This window comes from Gymnodraco acuticeps, unplaced genomic scaffold, assembly GCF_902827175.1.
Source record: "Gymnodraco acuticeps unplaced genomic scaffold, fGymAcu1.1, whole genome shotgun sequence".
Lineage (NCBI taxonomy): Eukaryota > Metazoa > Chordata > Actinopteri > Perciformes > Bathydraconidae > Gymnodraco > Gymnodraco acuticeps.
The window spans coordinates 87,134-110,380 of record NW_022991640.1 but is presented as its reverse complement, the minus strand read 5'-3'; the positions used below and the strand labels follow the sequence as shown (position 1 = coordinate 110,380).

General features: G+C 42.0%; 1 protein-coding gene across 4 annotated transcripts in view; it reads right to left on the bottom strand.

The window, feature by feature from the left end:
* Window positions 1-1,294: 1,294 nt before the first annotated feature.
* pik3cb (phosphatidylinositol-4,5-bisphosphate 3-kinase, catalytic subunit beta) overlaps window positions 1,295-23,247 on the bottom strand; it is a 105,708-nt gene continuing 83,755 nt past the window's right edge. For all 4 annotated transcript variants that reach the window (XM_034198472.1, XM_034198469.1, XM_034198470.1 and 1 more), the window contains 12 exons: window positions 22,007-22,195; window positions 20,564-20,685; window positions 18,850-18,993; window positions 18,645-18,744; window positions 15,783-15,979; window positions 14,548-14,657; window positions 13,776-13,854; window positions 10,870-11,037; window positions 9,804-9,927; window positions 6,711-6,856; window positions 5,146-5,278; window positions 1,295-2,911 (listed from right to left, as the gene is read on the bottom strand). In XM_034198472.1, coding sequence (XP_034054363.1) covers window positions 2,774-2,911; window positions 5,146-5,278; window positions 6,711-6,856; window positions 9,804-9,927; window positions 10,870-11,037; window positions 13,776-13,854; window positions 14,548-14,657; window positions 15,783-15,979; window positions 18,645-18,744; window positions 18,850-18,993; window positions 20,564-20,685; window positions 22,007-22,195 — 1,650 coding nt within the window. In that variant the 3' untranslated portion in view covers window positions 1,295-2,773. The remainder of the gene's footprint in view (window positions 2,912-5,145; window positions 5,279-6,710; window positions 6,857-9,803; window positions 9,928-10,869; window positions 11,038-13,775; window positions 13,855-14,547; window positions 14,658-15,782; window positions 15,980-18,644; window positions 18,745-18,849; window positions 18,994-20,563; window positions 20,686-22,006; window positions 22,196-23,247) is intronic.

Below are 23,247 nucleotides of genomic sequence, written 5' to 3'. Positions count from 1 at the left end.
ATTTTGAAAAATAAACTTCACAGACATGTTTTGTTTAGGCCCTACAATATATGTTTCAAATAAAGCATGATAGGTCCACTTTAAACAAAAACATGTTACAGAATGAAAAGCACAAGGTTAAATAATAAGATATAGTGTTATTCCTAACAGCTGCTTTTCCTAAACATATTTCCCAAAAGTCTCAGATAATAATACGTACATATTTTAAGAAATGTATATGTTTGAAAATACATTCAAACGCTGTTTTTAAATATAAATATCTCCTCCACAAATATAACGTATTTTTCTGGTTTTGGTCAAAAAAGCTGAGCCCTTTCCTAAATGTTCAACTGTCTACGCATCAAGTTTCATAACAGGCAGTTACATAAAAATAACTTTTGTGAAATAGTAATCCAGTTAATTTGACTTCAGCAGCAAACATATTTGACGTAAACAGCAACATGTTTTCTGTGAGTGGAGAAAGCAGCCCTGAAATGACTCCAGGCAGACTGTTTTCATCTGATTGTGAGCGTCTGTTTTCATCTCCCTTTAACTGTGTCTGGATGTAAAACAACATGTATGGCCTTGCTCAAATCTAATCAAAATAAAGTTTGCTCTAGTGTGTATAACTGAGAAGAACAGTGTCAGTGTGACCTTAGATTTCTGAAAATACATTGGAGATAAAGTTAGCTTTGATACTCATCTGACATCTTAAGATTAACATATGAGACTAAACTGTATATAACAAAAAACGATCCTTTACCATGGGTCTAAAATATATTATTCGTGAAGATTACCATGGCTTTCATTATATAACCTCTCTGGATGTACACAATAAATACAATATACATTCTGCAAATGTTCAATATCATATTAGTATTTTGTACCCGACATGTCTATGCTTTAATGTTCAAAAAGCTCTTAGTTGTTCTCATACTGCCTGTGCTGCAGCCCCTCTTTTCACCCTCTGTCTGAAACCAGAGCCCATTCTGCTCTGATTGGTTAGCTGGCTGGCTCTGTTGTGATCGGTCAGCCACTTAGAGATATCCCGCCCCTTAGCCTATCACGTACAATGTGTTGGAGCGCTAGCCAATAGAAGCACTATGTTCCGGAAGTAAACAAAGGAGTCTCAGGCAGAGGGTGTGGGAGAGAAAGTCCCTCTGGAGAGTTCTTTGGGATTTTAACCTTTGCAGAGCATTTACATGCACTAAAACATATTACACAATACAGAAAAGAGAGGAGGACAGCCATGTTTCTGCCCTGACTTTGAACAAACTCACAACAAATACGTAGGAAGGAAACGGACCAGAGGCGGTTTTGCAGCACGGTGGAAAATAACTTTAATAAAACTCCTATGAAAACAAAAACCAGCAAAACAATGAAAGCCTGTACATTTGACAATATCCAGTGTCTGAGACTTTTTGAAGGCCAGTGGTGTGAAGTACAGCTGCATCACACATGAACCAACAGAGAGAAACCATTATAGGCTTAGAACTGAGCCTAAGGTTTTTAATATAATAAGATATGGTTCATTTACTCGGATATTGCACAAAAATCAAACACAGGCGCAGATGCTGAGGAGCACCGTATGTGGAAACGAGGAAGTAGCTTTGCATCGCAGTGTAATGTCCCTACTGAGAAACCCCGCCCACACCATAGACTCCGCCCACACCTGCTCGTATAAAAACAAATGTAAAACATTTAAAAAGAGAGCGGCACATGTTTTCACATTCAATTCAGACACAGATCATTAAAAACACAATATGAACAAAGAAATGACGGAACATTGCGCTTTCTTTTGGTCCGAACATGTTAATAGTTAAGAGTCTAAAGGAGGAGGGGGGGGGCGCTTTAAAAGACTTCCTTTTAGACTTTAGGACAAGTTGGCTAGTGATGTTCTTGAAATAATTGTCGTTTGAAAATAAAAGCGTCTGAAAAAATAAAGTGTTTAGTTCACTAAAAGAGGATTCTGCTTTCAGTCTTTCTGAAAATATTCCAGTGTTTCAATGGTCCAAAATATATCTGAGTTTCAAACAGTGGACCCACTTTATTCTCAATTCTCTCTCATCCTTATTTCCCTAAAACAAGTTTCTCTCTGTGGACTGCTAAAGTTGTCCGGCACATAGACGTCTCTTGATAAATTCTTAAAATAGCAAAACAAAAGAAAAGACAACTCATAAAAAATACAATCTTCCCGCAGTTTTGAGGCACACTTTGAGGCAGCGGGAGTGAGTGTTAAGATGCACTTCCTGTGGCCGTTTGTGCACATTGTTTTTTTTTTTTAGACATGTGGGTCAGACGTTTGTGTCTTTTCCGATTCTGTCACCCATCTCCGCCGTACGTAAAGCAGTTCTGGGGCGCGGTCAAACCGAGCGCCCCTGCAGAGTCCGTACAAGCGGAGATTAAAGTCCGTCTGAGAGGAAATCTCCTGCTCTCCGTCGTGAACGCGCTCCGTAGGGACAGTTTATTCTTTAGTGTGGGCGCTTCACTTCCCTTCCTTTGGCTGTGAGCTCCATCCGCTGCTGCTGTGCAAAACTTGCAACGACTACACCCACCATGACTCCACAGAAATGTCTCCAGACCATGACTTTGGATTTTACTTTTCAGGAGGCACCGAGCCGAGTGATACAGACAGAAAGGGCAGCTGTACAGTATATTGAGGAGGGGGTTGCTCATGTGTCAGATACTCTGCTGAATTCCCTTCTTCCAACTCGTCTCCTTAGCGCACCTTTCCCCTCCCGTACACTCCTTTCCCCCTGACCTCCGACCCCTGACCTGTGAGGGACTCCTCTCTCTAGGAGCGGTTGTCTTTGGCCACGTTGTGGGCCATCCAGTTCACTTTGGTGGTCCAGCTCTCTCTCAGAGCCTCGTCGAACTTCTGCCGGAACTGCTTCAGCGCATCGTCGTCTGTTTTCCCCAGAGCCAGAGAGTCCTGAGGGGGGAGAGGGGAAGAAAAGGATTTATTAATCTCACAATTACATGTGCACTCTGATAGGGTATACACCAGGGATCACCAACTACATTTGTCCAAGGGCCAACATGTATCCAATAGACACTTTCGCGGGACAGCGATTTTAATATATAGCCCAGAATTTTGAAGTTGTTGACCGGGGGGGGGGGGCTAGTGCAGCACACTCAGGTACTTCGGAGCGCATACAGCTTAGCAGACTCTTCACGCTAACGAAGGATCACTTCTAGGCTACGGTCCCGCAGCTCCTGCCTCTCTGTTGGGGGGGGGGTGCATATACTGTGAAGTCGCCGGAGCCTCGCAGCAAGAACATGCATTTTATAGTAAGGCGTCAGAGCGAGGGGGCTGTCGTGTCTTTTGGTTTATTTATGGTGGTCCACGCTGGGACTCGTACTGGGACAAGTGACCATTTGGTTCCTAAGTCAAGCCCTACAGATCCTCTCTTCGGTTCAAATCTGGCCCTGGACCACTTGCCGCTTGTCATCGCCTCCGTCTCCTTGTTTCAACTCTGTCTCTACAATAGAGGCTTCGGTACCCAAACAAATCTTTAAAAAAGTAAAATGTCCAGATAACCACTCTCATATTGATATTATACTTCTATCAATCGTTTCTTGCCTTCACTTTAAGTTGTATTAAATAAATGATTTTACGAGAGTCTATTTGCACCTGGGTGAAAATAGACACGCGGCAGCTATTCGGCTAATTACACCCACCCCCACAGAAACGTAAACATCATCACTTCATGCCGTAAAGCGACACGCCTACGCGCAAGAAGGGGGATTCACGACGGTACAGAGACGCAACATCTTTAATAATGAAACAAATATAAAAAGGTAAGACACATTAAACATGCATATAACTTATGCATATAATTCGTTTTTATTGTATTATCAAGTGTAAATGCTGAGCACGAGTATCTCCTACTGCTCTGAAGAGTCAGGTTATGTGCAGTGGTGATGTTACGTGTTGAGTAATCCTGTGAAGCGCTTGTCAAGGCTTGTATCATTTTCGGCCAGTGACGTCCTTGATGAGATCTGTGACTCGTCGTTTAGATCGGTTAACCCACCGACACGTAACAGGCAGAGTTCCCGTTAGCCGGTAATTACCGGACTACGACCGGTAAAATATGCTGAAGACCGGCAAATCTAAATCTCTCCGGTCAAAGTGTCCGTTCAAAATAATTTCCGCTAAGCGCAATACCACATCAGTTGCGCAATTTGCACCACTTATGTGACAGACAAGAAGAGTATGTGACAGACAATAATAGTCAATTCTAATGTCTAACACGTAATGTGGAGAAAGAGATGTCCTGGATGGGTTGATTGTGCGTTGATCTGTTGGTAATGCCTCGGGGTTCCGGTGGGCATGTAAACAAATGCATAATGCTGAGCTATACTTTGTGGCCTCACCCAGTTGCATAGCGACACTTATTGTTTAGGTGTCTTTCAATAAGCAGGTAGTCCTATCATTAGCTAGAACTAGCTGGATCTGATCGATATGGACATAAACGCGAGTGAAGTCTAATCTGACGGGAGAGAGAGATCAGCTGCTGCTGACGAGTCGACACGCAGCTCTGCATGATCACATGCAGCGGTGAGCGGAACAAAACACACACCTCAGGTTAGAATATCACACGTTGCTATTTTAATGACCTCTCAAACTACTGTAACTAGTTATAGATATGTTTAGTTTTACTGTCGGGTCACTCATTACTGATCCGCGAGCTGCATGATACTGACGGGCTGTCAGGAGAGGGAGAGCGCTCCGTTTATTATTTCTGTGTTATTGTAAATTACTGTTCACTTTTGAATAATGTAGTTAATCTACTATAATTAGTTTAATATTGAATCATATCAATTTGTTTTAAAGCTCAATAAATAACAAAGACCTTTGACCGGCACTTTTCTCATTTTGTCCGGAAGATTTAAACTTTAACGGACATGTTGACCGGCGAAGAAATATTCTAACGGGAACTCTGGTAACAGGCTTAGATGACCAATATCGCCCTCCTGCAAACAGCTGGATTTCAGAAGTTCCCGTAGTTTTTGTTTCTTCACCCTCACATTCAGTATGTCCTCTTTGCACAATAAGAGTTGTTGAAAAAGAATTAAAGCAGAAGAGATGTACAAAATATACAAACAGAAGAAGACAGACCTCTGATACGATTGGCTGTTTGGTGTGTGTGTGTGTGTGTGTACCTTTAAGTACTGGATGTCTTTGACGGAGGTGAGCTCGGGCAGCCCGGCGGTCAGCATCAGGGCGAACAAAGTGATGAAGAGGTTCCCGTTCTTCCTCAACACCAGATAGGCTTCCTCACAGTACTTACGGAAACTACACACACACACACACACACACACACACACACACACACACACACACACACACACACACACACACACACACACACACACACACACACACACACACACACACACACACACACACACACACACACACACACACACACACACACACACACACACACACACACACACACACACACACACACACACACACACACACACACACACACACACACACACACACACACACACACCCACACACACACACACACACACACACACACACACACACACACACACACACACACACACACACACACACACACACACACACACACACACACACACACACACACACACACACACACACACACCACACACACACACACACACAATGGCGAGATGATAACATGAAGACTATTTAATAAGACCTTTTAATGAAGCCGGTTTCAGGCTGGTTAAATACACAATATCAAATATACAGAATAGGTTAGGATACGTGTTCTCTTTGCAGTAAGCCAAGACAGAAATATAGTACTTTTCGCCTCAGAAGACCTTCATCAGTGCCTGAGCCTTTGCTGCCACCTGCTGGCGGGACACGATACTGCACAACAAAACCTATGCAATCTGCTGGGGGGTGGGTGATACCCTCAATGACCTTACATTGGCTGCATCTCACTTCGGTTAAATGGATTCCTTGCGTCCCTCACTTGCGTCGTTTCCCTGCGCATGGAGAGACGCAAGGAAACCACGAGAAGCAGGGAAATGAGTTTTAAGAGCAATGGGACGTCCTTTCCTTCCAATAAAACATTTTTTGACCACTTTGTTGTTCAGATATATCACATATTTGTAACTAAATGAAACGGGAATTGAAACAAAACACGGTATAGACTGAGGAGTGACTCCCGTGAGGTTCATGTATCTTCTTCACTCCGCTGGGAAACTGCTCTCATGTCAAGAAACATCAGATCAGTGCATGCACTGTATCGTCCAATCAGTGAGCGATACACAGTAAGGGGGCGGGGCGAGTGTCTGAGGATTTCATCGGAGGATGGTCTGGTGCTCCTCCATTATCGCTCCTCGATCCTCCGGCAGAAATAAGCGCCATGGGACGGTACTCAAGATGGCGCAGACAAATCAACTTCCGGTGATACCGAGACCGAGGAAATGAAAAGAACCGACCTGAGATGCAGCCCTGGACTCTAATGTCCTCCGTGACCTGATACAACCCTGATACTCTGCCAGCATTAAAATCCTCCCACAGTTCACCATCAGATCATAATCATCTTCTTTTAATCCACAACAACAATCAGACGGGAACAAATATATTTTTCTGTCAAAATGTTGCTGCAAATAAACTCTTTTACCGTCCAACTTTTGGTATTTGGTAGTTTAGTGTATAGACAGTATCTGAATTGGAGCAGAGGCTGAACTAACAGGATGAATTTGAAGGAACGAACCTGGCGAACTTCTCCGTGTAGCCCGTCTTCCCCTGCTGGATGACGTGGATGAAGTCGTGTGTGAGGATGAACGGCACTCGCTCCCTCTTGATGCCGAATTTAGACTTGAAGTTTCCGAGGATGTGTCCGAAGTCTATGTGGAAGAGCTGAGGGACAACAGAGCAGTCGGTGAGCATCGAGAAGAAACAATATCATTCACACAATATCTGACCAACGAGACGGAAACAGTAACTAAAAGCATGCCGAGTGTTAAAGGTCCCATGTCATGGCCATTTCCACGGATCATAACTCCATTGTTGAGGTCTACTAGAATAGATTTATATTGTGCAATTTTCCAAACTCACTGGTTTCTCACAGCATCTCTGTAAACTACGTGTATTCACTGAATTTCACTCTCTGCCTTTAACGGCTCGTTGTAGCTCCAATAGCTCCAGCCCCCACCCTCCCTGTGAGCACAGTGTGCTCTGATTGGTCGGGACGTTGTGGATCGCGCTGAGCTCCGTGGAGGTGTGATTTCCTTGTTTAGCGATACACAGCGAAACACAGCCAAACTCATCCTGAGCACACACAAAGTCACAGCCGAAGTAAAGACAATAAGTGTGGCTTGATATTGAGTAAGAAAAAGGTTGATAAACGCTGTGAGAATGGGTCTGCAGAGAGAATGGGTCTGCAGAGAGAACGGGTCTGCAGAGAGAATGGGTCTGCAGAGAGAATGGGTCTGCAGAGAAAATGGGTCTGCAGAGAGAATGGGTCTGCGGAGAGAATGGGTCTGCGGAGAGAATGGGTCTGCGGAGAGAACGGGTCTGCAGAGAGAATGGGTCTGTAGAGAGAACGGGTCTGCAGAGAGAATGGGTCTGCAGAGAGAATGGGTCTGCAGAGAGAATGGGTCTGCAGAGAGAATGGGTCTGTAGAGAGAATGGGTCTGCAGAGAGAACGGGTCTGCAGAGAGAATGGGTCTGTAGAGAGAACGGGTCTGCAGAGAGAATGGGTCTGCAGAGAGAATGGGTCTGCGGAGAGAATGGGTCTGCGGAGAGAACGGGTCTGCAGAGAGAATGGGTCTGTAGAGAGAACGGGTCTGCAGAGAGAATGGGTCTGCAGAGAGAATGGGTCTGCAGAGAGAATGGGTCTGCAGAGAGAATGGGTCTGTAGAGAGAATGGGTCTGCAGAGAGAATGGGTCTGTAGAGAGAATGGGTCTGCAGAGAGAATGGGTCTGCAGAGAGAATGGGTCTGCAGAGAGAATGGGTCTGCGGAGAGAACGGGTCTGCAGAGAGAATGGGTCTGTAGAGAGAACGGGTCTGCAGAGAGAATGGGTCTGCAGAGAGAATGGGTCTGCAGAGAGAATGGGTCTGTAGAGAGAACGGGTCTGCAGAGAGAATGGGTCTGCAGAGAGAATGGGTCTGCAGAGAGAATGGGTCTGTAGAGAGAATGGGTCTGTAGAGAGAACGGGTCTGCAGAGAGAATGGGTCTGCAGAGAGAATGGGTCTGCAGAGAGAATGGGTCTGCAGAGAGAACGGGTCTGCAGAGAGAACGGGTCAGCAGAGAGAACGGGTCTGCAGAGAGAATGGGTCTGTAGAGAGAATGGGTCTGCAGAGAGAATGGGTCTGCAGAGAGAATGGGTCTGCAGAGAGAATTTCGCCGCGATCCCAACTGTCTGTTATCAGCCCGCAGCCAGGGAGGAGAGATCAGCAGAGCTGCCTGCACTGAGTGTGTGAGGAAGTCCGTGGATTGGTCAATTTGGACCAATCAGCGGGGGCTTAACGTAACAGCTCCGCGGACGTAACAGCTCCACGGATTGGTCCATTTGGTACCGGGTAACGCATGACCGTATCGCGTCATAGCTCTGGGCGCGGCTACTGGCCATTCCTCCGTCACAATACCCAGGAAGTAAACAATGGACAGTGACGTATCTCCAACGAGGCGTTTTGGGGAGGTCTTCTCTGTGTTAGAGTTTTACTCGCTACAGGGTGCACTTTGAGGGTTTTGACTCTGCAGACCGTTTACATGCAGGAAAACATTCATAACACAAGGGGACGGGTGATAACTGGAAAAGCATGACATGGGACCTTTAAATGAAAAATCGTAGATCTAAATTTGGACCGTGAGCTTTATCTTTGAACAGCTGTTGACTTAAATCAGTTTAATGCTGGTTATAAAATATCATCAAAGTCGAGAAGCTGGCTAAGAGCTGTAGCCATTGGTGACACATTTACTGTAAAGGATCAAGGTATCAGACAGACTTTAGATCTGCTAGTTTTTATTTTCTTATTTAAATTATATTATTCATACGATTTTTTATTCATTTTCAATGTAATTGTATTTTCGGACGTTTTTTTAAAATGAATATTTTGAACGAACACATGTTCTTAATATTTTTGTTTGATACAGTATATACACTTTTATCTTTTATTAAAATCCTCTTAAAAATATTTGTATTCAATTTCAATGTAATAGTTTGATAGCTTTTTTATAATATCGTGTTTTTCTTCACATATAAAAATGACAAATCTGAATCAGAAATCTTTTATCAGTCCCGCACCGAGGACACTTCACAGGAACAGTGGCATAGCAGGTCAAAAAGGCATGAAAACAAAAGCCTCGATTATAAACTTTACCCGTCTCCATGTGGACGATGCTCGTTACCAAAAGTGCAATAAGAGTTTAGCATGTGAGGGCGGTAGCACGAGCAGTTTGTCTAAACATTTAGCAAAAGTGCTCCACATCCAGACGGAGGAATGCACCGGGTTCCACTGTCTTTATAGCAGCTCTGCAGCCCACGAGTAACGTTTCGTGTTATGCCTTAATCTTCCTCCAGAAGGACCGTTAGGCGCGTTGCAGCATACCTGTCTGCCCCACCTGTGTTGCTCCACTGTATGTTTGCAGTAAATACTTGTTTGTAAATAATTTTAATTTACAGAACTGTAAAAAACAATTGTTTAGTTCATTTACCTTTATTTTTAAAAGAACCGTTAAGAGTACCGTTAAAGGACCGGATCGGTAAGCGGTATCGATAAAAGTAGTAGTACCGTTAAAACCTTAACGATACCCATCCCTAATCCTGGTAAAATAAAAAAATCAATTAGATGAAATCCCACCTGTCCGGTGCTGCGGACCATGATGTTGTCGCTGTGGCGGTCCCCGATGCCGAGCACGTACGTGGCTACACAGTAGCCCGCACACGACAGCGTGAACTCCTCGATGGCTCGCTCCAGAGCGTCACTGGGAACACAAACACGTTTACGGGCTTGAGCAACACATGCGGTTGATGTATTGTGATTTTAAAAAGGTGTCTATTATCATCTGGCCGGGGCAACAGCTGGAAGTTAGCCATGTTTGCTAAAACCGCCCCATTTACTGTTTTACTATGACTAAACTATTTAAGGGTTTTTTCTTAGCAAGCAAACATCAAACACAGCGGTTTCAGCTTTAAAATGTGGCTTTAAAAATAACTGTATATTATTATTATTTTATTTGTGTTATTCAATCCTGTGTTTTTGGTTCTCGGTTGGTTTCAAGTGTTTTTATCAATCACAAAATGTTACTAACCCTTTATTACCCGGGAAGGGGAGGGGGTAGTATTTTTTTTGTATTTCCTGTTTTTGGTTTGTGTTGCACTTTGTTTTACCGCTTGTGTACGAAGAATGCTGTTTAAATAAAGTTTGATTTGATAAACCTGTGATTACACCGGTAAAAAACACCAATAAAATACGTTATACATTAAAAAACTGTGTTTCTCTGAAGTCGTCTGAAACTTTTCTACAGCTTGTTTCCCTGATATCTTTCAATCCAGACATCGGATGAAGAATTTTCATTAATTTGAATAAATGTGCAGCCCTGAATATGTGGCCTAAAACCTGACAGAAAGTCAATGTATTACATCTTCTCGCAGAGTGGCCTAAAACCTGACAGAAAGTCAATGTATTACATCTTCTCGCAGACAACCAGATCGCTGATGCATCAAAGAAGGGGATATGTCATCATAACAGGAAATGGACCTTAATTAAAATACTCATTCTGTTTTCCTCTATGTTTTAAAACTATTGGAAACAGTGGGATGATGTAGGTAAGATCAGATAAAACGAATACGATACGAAGTACTTTAAAACATGAACCTGAAAACGAATATAATATCTCGTCTTTACCCAGCATGCAGCATCTTACCCAGTGTTCCTTTCTTTCAGCCAGTTGAGCAGAGCGTCCTTGTTGAAGGCGGCGGCCGCGGCCACGTTGCTGCTCGTCAGCTGGATGTTAGCGATGGTGTCGGCCGACGAGACCACCTCGATCAGCCCGGAACGATCCCCCGTCGCCAGACAGCCGTACGGAACGATCCTGTAATGGGAAGAGGAAGAGACTTTAAGATACAAACAGTAACTATGTCAGTTTGAAAAGCCAACGGTAACTGCTTGCGTTTTTGAGGAGCTTTTTGATTACAGATTTGAAAACATCGCTCCTTGCTTTAAAAGTAGCACGACTCATTATGTCAAACCTTGGAAAGTATCTAGATATCCCTGCCCTAATGCCAAAGGAACTGCACACTGAATATGTGTCGCCGTTTGATGTCTATGTCTGGACCGCTGCGTAAAAAGGAGGGTTTCTGCCCCGTTACTTCTGCGCTGTTTTTCATGTCCCAGTTCGAAAAGCAAACCGTTTGCTTTTCGGCCCAATACAATGTATTCGGTATACAGTTAAATCGACTTTCTGAAGATGTGAGCGTCCTTAACAACGGTCAATAAGTCCTTGACAACGGTCTATCTGTTCGGTATTAACAACGTGTCACGTGTTCTGAATTGACCAATCAGAATCGAGTATTCAACTAAGCCATGTAATAAGGGAACATAACGTGCTGAGAAACCGTCTGTGTGAACCCTTGGGAATCTCCTGGCTTTCTGCATGAATTGAGGTTAAAATGTGATCTGATCTTCAGCTATAGACATCTTTCATCTCTTTATCGTACACACCCGTTTGCTACGCTGGAGGAAAAAGTTTTAATAACTGGTAAAACCTCCTTCTGCAGGAAGTGGTTGTTCATTCGTTCATTCTACAGGTTGCAGTTCACGGGTAAGGGACATCATGGTGATTACATAATGGCATGCTAATCAGGAGTTCAAAACTTTTAATCTCAATCAGATTTTGAAATCCCATGTTTTGTGATCCAGGATCGGACAGATTTTGTCCCAGTATTTCAAAGCAATTCAGGATAGGATCGCCCCGATCCAGATTCAGACTTTTCAAGATAACTAGATCCTGAATATCAGTGCTTTAATCCGACCGATCGCCATCTAGTGGATATGAAAAACAATACAAGGAAGACAAGAGACCACATTGCAGACATCCATTGTTCGCTATTACTTTTGAAAGGTGACGACAGAGGATGGACTTTTTTTTGGTTGAAGATATGTTTTCTTTAATCTAAATTATATTTGTGATTGACAATCTTTGTGAGCATAAACATTTATGTCATCATTCAACATTTGGTTGCTAGGTAGGTGTCACGGAGGTGATCTCTGGGCCCATAGATCTCGGCCTCCGTTACGGGTGGTGTAGCTTCATTGTGGTTGATTGGGTTCACCTGGTGCCCTGTGTTGTCTCCTCCCCCCTCACCTGTGTCTTGTTGATTGATTAGTGTGTGTATTTAGGCTCTGTTTTCCCTGTGGACAGGTAGTGTGTGGGAGACCCTTGTGGCTGCTGACTGTGTTCAGGGAGGACAGTCATATTGAGGCTGGTGACTATGTGCACATGAGAAATAAATGCTCACACCGGGTTATATTTGAACTCTCTGCCTCCTTGCTTGGTCGGGCCGCTCAATCGTCAGCTTCACAGTGGTTGGTTGGTAGGCCACCACAAACGTGACCAAAACATGACAAATAAAATTGATTTGCCATGAAGGCTAAACATTGTGTATTATTTCAGTTAACAAACTTTGCCATCTTATTTATATTGAAACATATTTTTAAATAAATTGTACAGTACGTTTTGCTCTGGTAATCCACTGGAGATCCACGCCTCTGGTGGGATCGAGATAATCCAGTTTTTTGGGATCAAACTGATCCCAATCCTGTGTTGTCGGTTTGAACTACCCGTTTTGAAGATTTGATCCAGATTAAAGCTTGGATTTGATTTCCTGATCCGATATCAAAGTGATCCTAATCCTGTTTTTTGGTTTTGAACTCCCCAAAATCCAAATCTGATCCGATCAGATAGGGATTCAAAGTTTTGAACTACTGGGCCCAGATGACGTATTTTTTGTTTTTCTTTCCTTACACAAGATGGCAGTATTTCCTCATTTAGCAGGATGCAGAATTACGTGACAAATACCTACATTTTTTAATTAGACTTTACTGACAGTGCCTTTAAATCTAATTTATCAAACAGTTGATGCTTAAAGTAGGCTTCATTTGTAGATTTCATTTAATTGCAGTTAGATTAACCGAGACAAAATGCCATATCTTACTTAATGGGTGTTAAATAAAGAAAGATGAAGTATTTGATGAAAGATTACATCACGATGTTAATGTGTACCTGCCAAAGTACTGCAGATGATAAAGCTATGGGCTAAGTTGAAGAATAAAGTGAAATCCACGGTGTCATAGTGTTTTAATACGTTGTCCCTCCCTTCATCCACAATGTCCCATCACTGTGTTCGACCTCTGAACCCATGTCCCTGAAATCTGAAGCTCAACTGTCAAAACAACCCCCCTCCCACTGCTGAGCTCCAGATGTGTGTGAGAGGGGAGAAAGTGCCAGTGTGTGTTTGATTAGGATGTAATGTAGATATTGTGTGTGGTTGTCTGGGATGTAAAAGGGTCGCAGGTCAAACTAGCATGGGGTCATTTAGTGTCTCCCCCCACCAGAGCTTCCCCTTCCCCACAGAGAGCAGGAACAAACAAGATCCCAGACAGACAGACAGCTTTCCAGCTCCCCCCCCCCCTCCAAACTAAAATCAACATCAATTGTAGATCTGGCGTTTGTCAAGCAATGGAAATCAGAATTAGAAATCCTTTATTTGCCCCGTTGTGGTACTAACTTGTTGTGGCACATTAAGCTTTAGAGAAACAGACACAACTGACCTTAAATCCAGGTTAGCCTCCTTCCACAGCAGATCCATTAACCTCAGAATCTGCAGAGTCAGCATGTCTTGCCTCAGGTCTAGAAAACAGGGGAAAATGCTCTTAATTTCACAATAAAATGAAAATGTTTTGAAAGGAAACGTTGAGGTTATTTTAAAGACAGAGTGATCTGAATCTCACCGCTCAAATGTTTTTAATACAATGTTCACCCACATATTTACATATCAATACAGTATTTAATATTACATCCTATTATTCTATTTTACCTGGACATAGTTGACCTATTTCAGCATTTCATTTGCACCGTTGTATCACTTGCGCTATTCTTTTTACCAGACTGTATAACCACTAGTAGACCACAACTAGTTTCCAAGAACACACACAAAACAAAAGGGCAATTAACAATATGTCTGACTTTACAGTCGATATATTTACAATCTGTTAGTGTAACGGGCTTCTTCAATACTCTTAGGGATACTGCTACTTCTCACCATGGTGTCCATATTTGTTTCTATATATTTGTTAATAACATGTGCTAGACTTCTATAGGCTTCTCCCTGCACTGTTCCCCCTATGGGACAAATAAAGGATTCCTGACTCTGAATACTTATTTCTTTATGTCTTAAGTATATTGTTCGTTGCCTACGCTGAAGCCGTGTTGTCAATAAAGCCTTAATTTGAATGAGCCTTAAATCCTCATTATGAGTCTGCAGTATTTGTACCCCTCCACTTCCTCCCATCTCTTTTCTCCCCGTCTTTAAATCCCTCTCACCGTCTCCGTTCTTGAAGATGATTCCCAGCGTGTCTCCCCCCATCAGCTTGTTGTTGTAAACAATCCAGAGGGGCTTCATTTTAGAGTCCATGTAGCGACACCTCTCCACACTGATGAAGAAGAAGGAGAGTGTAAGGCATCTTGTAAAATAGGTAGAAACAGATCTCTGCTAAGAATATTGTTGGGAAAATACTGAATGTCCTCTTCCAACATGAGTAACATGATAACAGAGGTATCCCAACTGTAGCTGTGAACATGACAGGATGTGTGATTACCTAGAAGAGCATCAGGACTGTTTGAGGCAGATGATAGCTATGTGATTAACATGATGATTCAGCCTCTATGGAGAGAGACATCAAGCATGCTCATTTCTGACGTGGAGCTAATCTGAAGTAAACATTGAATACTGCTTTCTATTCCTCCATTTTGTGACTGTGTGACTCCCTCTCTTGGATATCAGCATGTGAAGGACACTGCTCAGGAACTAGCTGATGCTCTGTATGTGATGACTCCTTCCATTCTGGAGAGGATCACAGATACATGGATCCTGAGGCTGAAGATCAAGCCGGGGACCAGGGATTATTAACATTTTTAAGTATTCAGGAAAGTCATAATTTTGAGATTTTGAGAAAAAGTCAAATTTTGGAGATTTTGAGAAAAAGTCATAATTTTTGGAGATTTTGAGAAAAAGTCAAACATTTTGGAGATTTTGAGGAAAAGTCATAATTTTTGGAGATTTTGAGAAAAAGTCATAGTTTTTGGAGATTTTGAGAAAAAGTCAAACTTTTTGGAGATTTTGAGAAAAAGTCATAATTTTTGGAGATTTTGAGAAAAAGTCATAATTTTTGGAGATTTTGAGAAAAAGTCAAACTTTTTGGAGATTTTGAGAAAAAGTTATAGTTTTTGGAGATTTTGAGAAAAAGTCATAATTTTTGGAGATTTTGAGAAAAAGTTATAATTTTTGGAGATTTTGAGAAAAAGTCATAGTTTTTGGAGATTTTGAGAAAAAGTTATAGTTTTTGGAGATTTTGAGAAAAAGTTATAATTTTTGGAGATTTTGAGAAAAAGTCATAATTTTGAGGAAAAAAATACAGAATTTTTAGATTTTCAGAAAAAAGGAAACAAATGCTCTGTATGTGATGACTACTTCCATTCTTGAGAGGATCACAAATACATGGATCCTGAGATTTGAAGATCAAGCCGGGGACCAGTGATATTTTTCTAACAAGTCTTACTTGATGCCGGACAGCAGGATGTTTGGGTTGAGAGGCGAGTGGAGGTCCGACAGCGTCTCCGAGTATCCGCTCTGCCTCAGACAGGTCATCATGGCCTCTTTGGTCAACATGGCCTCCTTGGTTTTACTGCGAGCGTTCTTGAGGGTTCCCAGTTTAATGAGCTCGTTCACGGACTTCAGTTTACTCAGAGCCTCCACCTGGTGCAGGCAAAACAAGAGAGGAGTGGTGAGTGTTGGAACATTGTTTTTCATTTAATCATAAGAGTCAGAAGTCCTCCCACAGCGGGGACATCTATGATCATACCTTTGACCTCCTTGTGTCTATTAACCCGATAAAATGTCATATTTTGCTTAACAAATAATCTGAGGGGTTGTTTGATTTTAACTTGTGATGTGTCATTTTGTATGATATCAATAAAGCTTTATTATTATATTTACATCGTTATAGCTAAGTGGAGGGTGCTAATAAAAGGAAATGTACAAAGAGGAGACTCAATTATTAAATAAAAAGCACACGGACATTATTAAAGATTATTATGCTTTAGGGGTTTTCCCCTTTCCTGTAGTTTGTTATATAGGTTTTTGTAATCATGTTTTTACCGTGGATATTCTCACATTGCACTTAAAAAAGATTTATTTGCACACGTATATTGTCGATAGTATCCCATGTTAAAACATTTTTGTAGAAGGGATGGTGTATAATAGTATTTTAACTTATTCTGTATCTTTATATTGAGTGTAGCGGCCAAAATCATAGAGAAATAAAACAGGAACTTAAAAGTAAAACTGCCGCTGAGGCACCAGATAGCGAATTGTACGAAGGAAAAACACAAGTCTAGACTAGATGGTGGTTTTGTACATTTATATGTTGATTCAATATCATCCAAACGTTTCCGATATGTTCCCTGTGCCTTTCCTACTGTATGGCATGATGGTTTCAAACTGGTAAAGAAAACGATACGCCTACTAGTGCGCTACTTCCACCATCACTTGTCTCCGATATATACAATTACACCAGGTGTCCAAAGAGGAGCATAAAAAACGACTTATATTACACTTAAATAAAAAGGTAAATAACAGCAAGAAAATAAATGTTTTAAAGGTCACCTATCAGGCTATTTTTAGGCAATAACACAGGTCTCTCAGATATATACAAAAATAGAAAAAACATGTCGATGAAGTGTTTTGCTCAAAATACCAAACAGATCATTCTAGCCATGCCTCATATCCCTCTATTTCACTTCCTGTTTCAAAAGTGCTGATTTGGGAATAAAGCTTTAAAGAGGAGGGGTCTGAGCTCACGCGGGACCCGGCAGCTACTGTCTAAACTAAATACTGCCGTGATGAAACGCCATATCATGGATTATCAAGGATCTGAAACAGTCTGGAGCTCAAAGGCTTTCTCTCTTGCCGGTTATACCACAAGGTGAGTTCCTTTTTACTTCCTGCTTCTTCACACACATGCTCTCCAGTACAGGCTAGCTCTGAGTGTTAGCGATGCTAATGTAAACACCGACCATATTACGTCCAAAACAGTCGGGCATTGTTTCTGATAGCAACGTTTCTGATTGGGCCGTGGGTCCACATTTCAGATATTACGTCATATCGGACGCAAATCTGGATCAGCTCCGTTGTTCCCCGTTTTTAGAGATTTGGGTACGGAGGAAAAGAGAGAGGGTTTTATTTCCTGACAAGACATCAACAAGTGCATTTTGCATGATAGGTCCCCTTTAACTATTAAATAATATAAGTCAATGTATATATCCAACATTGAGTAATTGATAAAGATATGCTATAGAGATGTATGGATATTTTCTACAGTTTTGAGTCTTTTTTATTTCTATTGTATTTAATATATGTGCAATGCCTTGTTTAACATTCTGATGTGACAGAACAGTTTCCCAAGTTTGGATCAATAAAGTGTATTTCATCTAATATATTGGAGAACTGTAGTTCTTAATAAACCAGTAGTAAGAAAACCACTTGTGTTTAAAGAGAATTTCAATATTTCATCGACTGAATCCAGCCGACAAAACCTTGGTGATGATTCCTCCTCCAACTGTGTGCATGTTCTTCAAAAACAGGAAGGAGGACAGATAAAGGACAGCGCTGATGAGGAAGTGTGAGGAAGTGACCTCAGGAGTGACAACACTGCAGAGGTCAAAGGTCAGAGGGTGTCGCTAAAAATACCAGAGATGCAGTCCTGCCACGTTTAACAATAGAATAACGCTTTGCTGGTGTTGAGTGAGGAGAAGTAGAGTAAGTCTGAAGAAGAGCGATACAAACTAGATTTGATAGAAGCGTCAGATAAAGAAAATATAATGTATTGGGAATATCAGCCCAAAATCAACTTGTTTAAGAACATTTAAAAATAAATAGTCAATAGTTTGAGCATCTGAAGAACAAAAGATGCACGGATCGATTTTAAATTCAATTATTTTACATTTTAAAGGTGGGGTAGGTAATTTTGGAGAAACCAGCTCGAGTGCGCTAGAATTTGAAAATACACAGCCGGGAAAAATATGCCTCTTCCTTCCAGAGCCCCTCCTCCAACACACAGGAATGAGCACATGACCAATGAGGGCACGAGATAAGTTTGTGCACAGATGGAAGGCTGACAGGCAGGTAGGCCATCCAGTTACTTTAGCCGGGATGATTGGTCGTGCTTTTTACAGCGCTACGGCTTCCACAGATTATATATTTTTTATATATAAGAGCATTCCATGGAATATAACAAAACGTGTATCTCGAGCCGGTTTCTCAAACTTACCTACCCACCTTTCATACATTTTAAAAAGGGGTTTCTTTGACTTCAGGAGAAACAGGATATGAAGGATAACAAAATAAGTCTGTCTTCACCAACCTGTTTCTTGAGGACCTCAATATGAGGGATGCTGCCCCGACAGTAGGCTTCCAGCATGAGGGCGAACTGCACACAAACAGCCGGCATGTGGATCTCCGACCTGTAGGGGGCAGCAGAAAACCAAACTCCTCATGAGCCGTTTCCTCACACACACACCATCTCTCTCTCCCTCTCATGTTATCTGAACGTGTGTGTCCGTACACACCGGAGATGCCAGAACAGGAAGTGTCCGATCTTGCGGTTCCCCTGGGCGCGCTGCAGCAGGAAGTGAGTCAGCGCACAGTCATAGTACGGCTCGTAACGCAATACCTGCACCAGCTGGAGGAGGTACTGGGACAGCTCCTCGTCACTGGGGAGCAGAGGGGGAGAAGGACTCAGTAAAAGTAGAAGTACTCAGGTCTTGTACTTGAGTAAAAGTAGAAGTACTCAGATCTTGTACTTCAGTAAAAGTAGAAGTACTCAGACGTTGTTCTTGAGTAAAAGTAGAAGTACTCAGGTCTTGTACTTGAGTAAAAGTAGAAGTACTCAGACGTTGTTCTTGAGTAAAAGTAGAAGTACCAAGATATTGTACTTGAGTAAAAGTACTAAGATATTGTACTTGAGTAAAAGTAGAAGTACTCAGATATTGTACTTGAGTAAAAGTAGAAGTACTCAGATCTTGTACCTGAGTAAAATTAGAAGTACTCAGATTTTGTACTTGAGTAAAAGTAGAAGTACCAGAGTGTAGGAATACTCTGTTACAGTAAAAGTCCTGCATTCAAAATGTTCCTCAAGTGAAAGTAGAAAAGTATTCTAATCAAAATATAGTGAAAGTAGCGACAGTAAAAGTAGTCGTTGTGCAGATTGGTCCATTTCAGAATAATATATATGATATGTTTTATAATGATTGATCATGAAAGTGTTCTCAAAGCTGGTGAAGGTGCAGCTAGTTTGAATGACTTTGTATGCTGCAGGGTAGCTGGTGGATTTACTCCAGGTGGAACTAAAGTCTGATTCAACACTTGATCATTAAGGTCTTAACTCAAGGTATTAAATAATTGTACTGGAGTAAAAGTACAAAGTAGCATAACATGGGAATACTCAAGTATGTCCTTCAACATTGTACTTAAGTACTTGAGTGAATGTACTTAGTTCCTTCCCTCCTCTGCTGGGGAAGATAAACATTTAACATTTTTAAATGAGCTCCACCTTTCTCAGCTGTGATGCACAAAATAAAGCCATGAAATCACCCATTTGTATATATTTGTATCACACAGTTCCTTGTGAATGTATACCTTCTTTACTTGGGTAAGATTTTGAATGAAGGACTTTCACTTGTATAACTTGTAGTTGGATTGTGTAACGATACACCTGTGTTGACAATAACCATATAACACACATCATGATATCTTGTTGGCAGATGTTAGGCTTATGTATTTCTTGTTTATCAGTTCATCTGGTTTCCTTTTTAACATCCATTAGTGTAATTGTTGTTATAATGAGGATTTAATACAGTTAAGATCCCAATCTCACAGACAGCATTATTATTATTATTTATTCTACATTTTCAGAGATATATTGGCCTTGTATAGGTTATGTGAATCATTTTAGCCAGGATAATCTTTTAGTGAAAGTCTGACATTGTGAAGGCCTGGTTGTGTTTTTATTGACACTGACACTAACTCACACAGAGTAATATAAAAGTACAACAAAACAACTAGGTTTGTTACAAAAGGTACAAGATTTCAGTGGATAATATATGAATGTAAGGGCTTAAATATGAGCCACAGAGAAACAGAGGAGGATAAAGCTTTACGTGTGGGAGGGTGAATGTGTTGGTCCTGTTGTACTGTCTTAAACCTCTCCTTAGAATATTTTATGAATTGTAAGGTGTCCGTGGGTGCTTTGAAAGGCGCCTCTAAATATCTTATTATTAATACCTCATGTCCCGAAGACAGCCCACAGCGTACTCTCGGACGTACTGGTCGGGGTAGTTGAAGTCCAGAAGCTCCAGAGCGTCTCTGGGACTCAGCTTCGGCCAGATCTGAAGCAGAGCCTGCAGCTGAGACACACACACGCAGAGACACACACACACACGCAGAGGCACACACACACACGCAGAGACACACACACACACACACACGCAGAGACACACACACACGCAGAGACACACACACACGCAGAGACACACACACACACACACACACACACACACACACACACACACACACACACACACACACACACGGTGAATACACAGCCCTGTTTCCAAAGTGCTGATTCTCTGTCTGTTACTTTAGATGAAAATAAGGAGCCCCTCCCCACGCCCCTCTGAGAGACATTTGGTTACAAAGAACTCAATGGTGCTCTAGGAGGAGATTCAGGTATTAAGGTGGGGGGGGTTACCATGGTTGCTGATTGGCTAATGGTTACACAAGACAAAAGATCGTTATTACATCATAAAGTGGCCAAAATCTGATCAGCTCATTTTCAGACAGGTTTTTATAGAAATGGATCAAAAAGAGAGAGAATCTTTGTTCCTGAAACTTTCAGAGTCTCTTTCCACAGAGGGGACACATGTTGATGTAGAAGAGACATGAAGAAGAGGGGACACATGTTGATGTAGAAGAGACATGAAGAAGAGGGGACACATGTTGATGAAGAAGAGACATGAAGAAGAGGGGACACATGTTGATGTAGAAGAGACATGAAGAAGAGGGGACACATGTTGATGTAGAAGAGACATGAAGAAGAGGGGACACATGTTGATGTAGAAGAGACATGAAGAAGAGGGGACACATGTTGATGTAGAAGAGACATGAAGAAGAGAGGACACATGTTGATGTAGAAGAGACATGGAGAAGAGGGGACACATGTTGATGTAGAAGAGACATGAAGAAGAGGGGACACATGTTGATGTAGAAGAGACGTGAAGAAGAGGGGACACATGTTGATGTAGAAGAGACGTGAAGAAGAGGGGACACATGTTGATGTAGAAGAGACATGAAGAAGAGGGGACACATGTTGATGTAGAAGAGACATGAAGAAGAGGGGACACATGTTGATGTAGAAGAGACGTGAAGAAGAGGGGACACATGTTGATGTAGAAGAGACATGAAGAAGAGGGGACACATGTTGATGTAGAAGAGACATGAAGAAGAGGAGACACATGATGTAGAAGAGACATGAAGAAGAGGGGACACATGTTGATGTAGAAGAGACATGAAGAAGAGGGGACACATGTTGATGTAGAAGAGACATGGAGAAGAGGGGACACATGTTGATGTAGAAGAGACATGAAGAAGAGGGGACACATGTTGATGTAGAAGAGACATGAAGAAGTGGGTTTTGCCAAATAGGTAACCTTTAAAGTGCTTTCTAACCTGGGCCATGTCCTCGTGTTTGCTCCACTTGACGGACAGCAGCAGCTTGGGCAGCGACTGAGGGAAGTTCTCTCTGCAGTCGTAGCGTAGCGTCCAGATCAGATCCTTCTCGTTCTCACACAGCTGAGAGAGAGGGTCGCGCTCCATGATCTCCTTCAGCTCGATGTGGAACTTCTTACCCCCACGACCCTGAGAGGAGGAATAATGAGGAAAGAGGGTGGGGAGGTAGAGGAGGAGAGGATGAAGGAGAGGTGGAGGAGAGAAGAGGTGACAGGAGGGATGAAGAACAAAGTGAAAAAGGGATCAGGATGGAAAGGATACGAGACGATTACGATGAGCAGTGACTGTAACGGCCCGTCCACACAGCATGGGCAGAAGCGTTGGAAGAAGCTTCCAACGCTTCTGCCCATTCACTTTGAATGGGGTGACGTCACTTTTCGCCGAACTGCATTGTGGGAAGCAGAGCGGAGCTTTCCTGGCGTTTCAGGCTGCAAAAGTTGAGCAATGTTCAACTTTTGAAACTTCTGAAGCTTTCAGTGGAAGCGTCAGCCAATCAAATCATATACCAGTACAAGCTCTAGCCAATCAAACCGCTGCTTGTGTGTCAGGGGCGGGAGATTCATGTGATTGGTTGTTGGTGGAGCTTCAGACACGCCCGCCGGCAAGCTTTTTCCAAAGCCGCTGTGTGGACGGGCCGTTACGCACTGATTCCAAACAAGGGGGTAGATAACTTTAAAACCAGAGGAACATTGGACATTTGGGGAAGCTCAAATGTTTTGAAAAGGAAATGTATATGAATACAAAAAAAATCCAGAGAGTGAGTTAAAACGGGACAAATGAGAGTAGTAACTTCTAAAAGGTTGAAATAGTAAGCTAGTTAGCACATCATTTACGAAAATACAAGGCTGCTTGGATTGCAAAGAGTTTATTAGAGTAAGATTTGGTTGCAAAAATAATTGCAACCTCAGTTTAAGGTGATAGTTTGAGCACAGAAAGGTCGTCTTCCAGTCAAAATTCCTGCATTCTTTATAGTGGAAAAACACCAGGAGAAAAACAATATGGCAAAGTCGTTTCCAATATCGAGCAACCCCGGTTGAAATAGCTACAAATAATTGATAGATACTTTTTTATATCATCATCCACTTTTTAAACCATTAAGACAAACACCTAATTGATATAATTGAAATTGACATGTTTGGATGTTTGAGGTACTTCATCTGAAAGGTTACGTCTAATTAAAT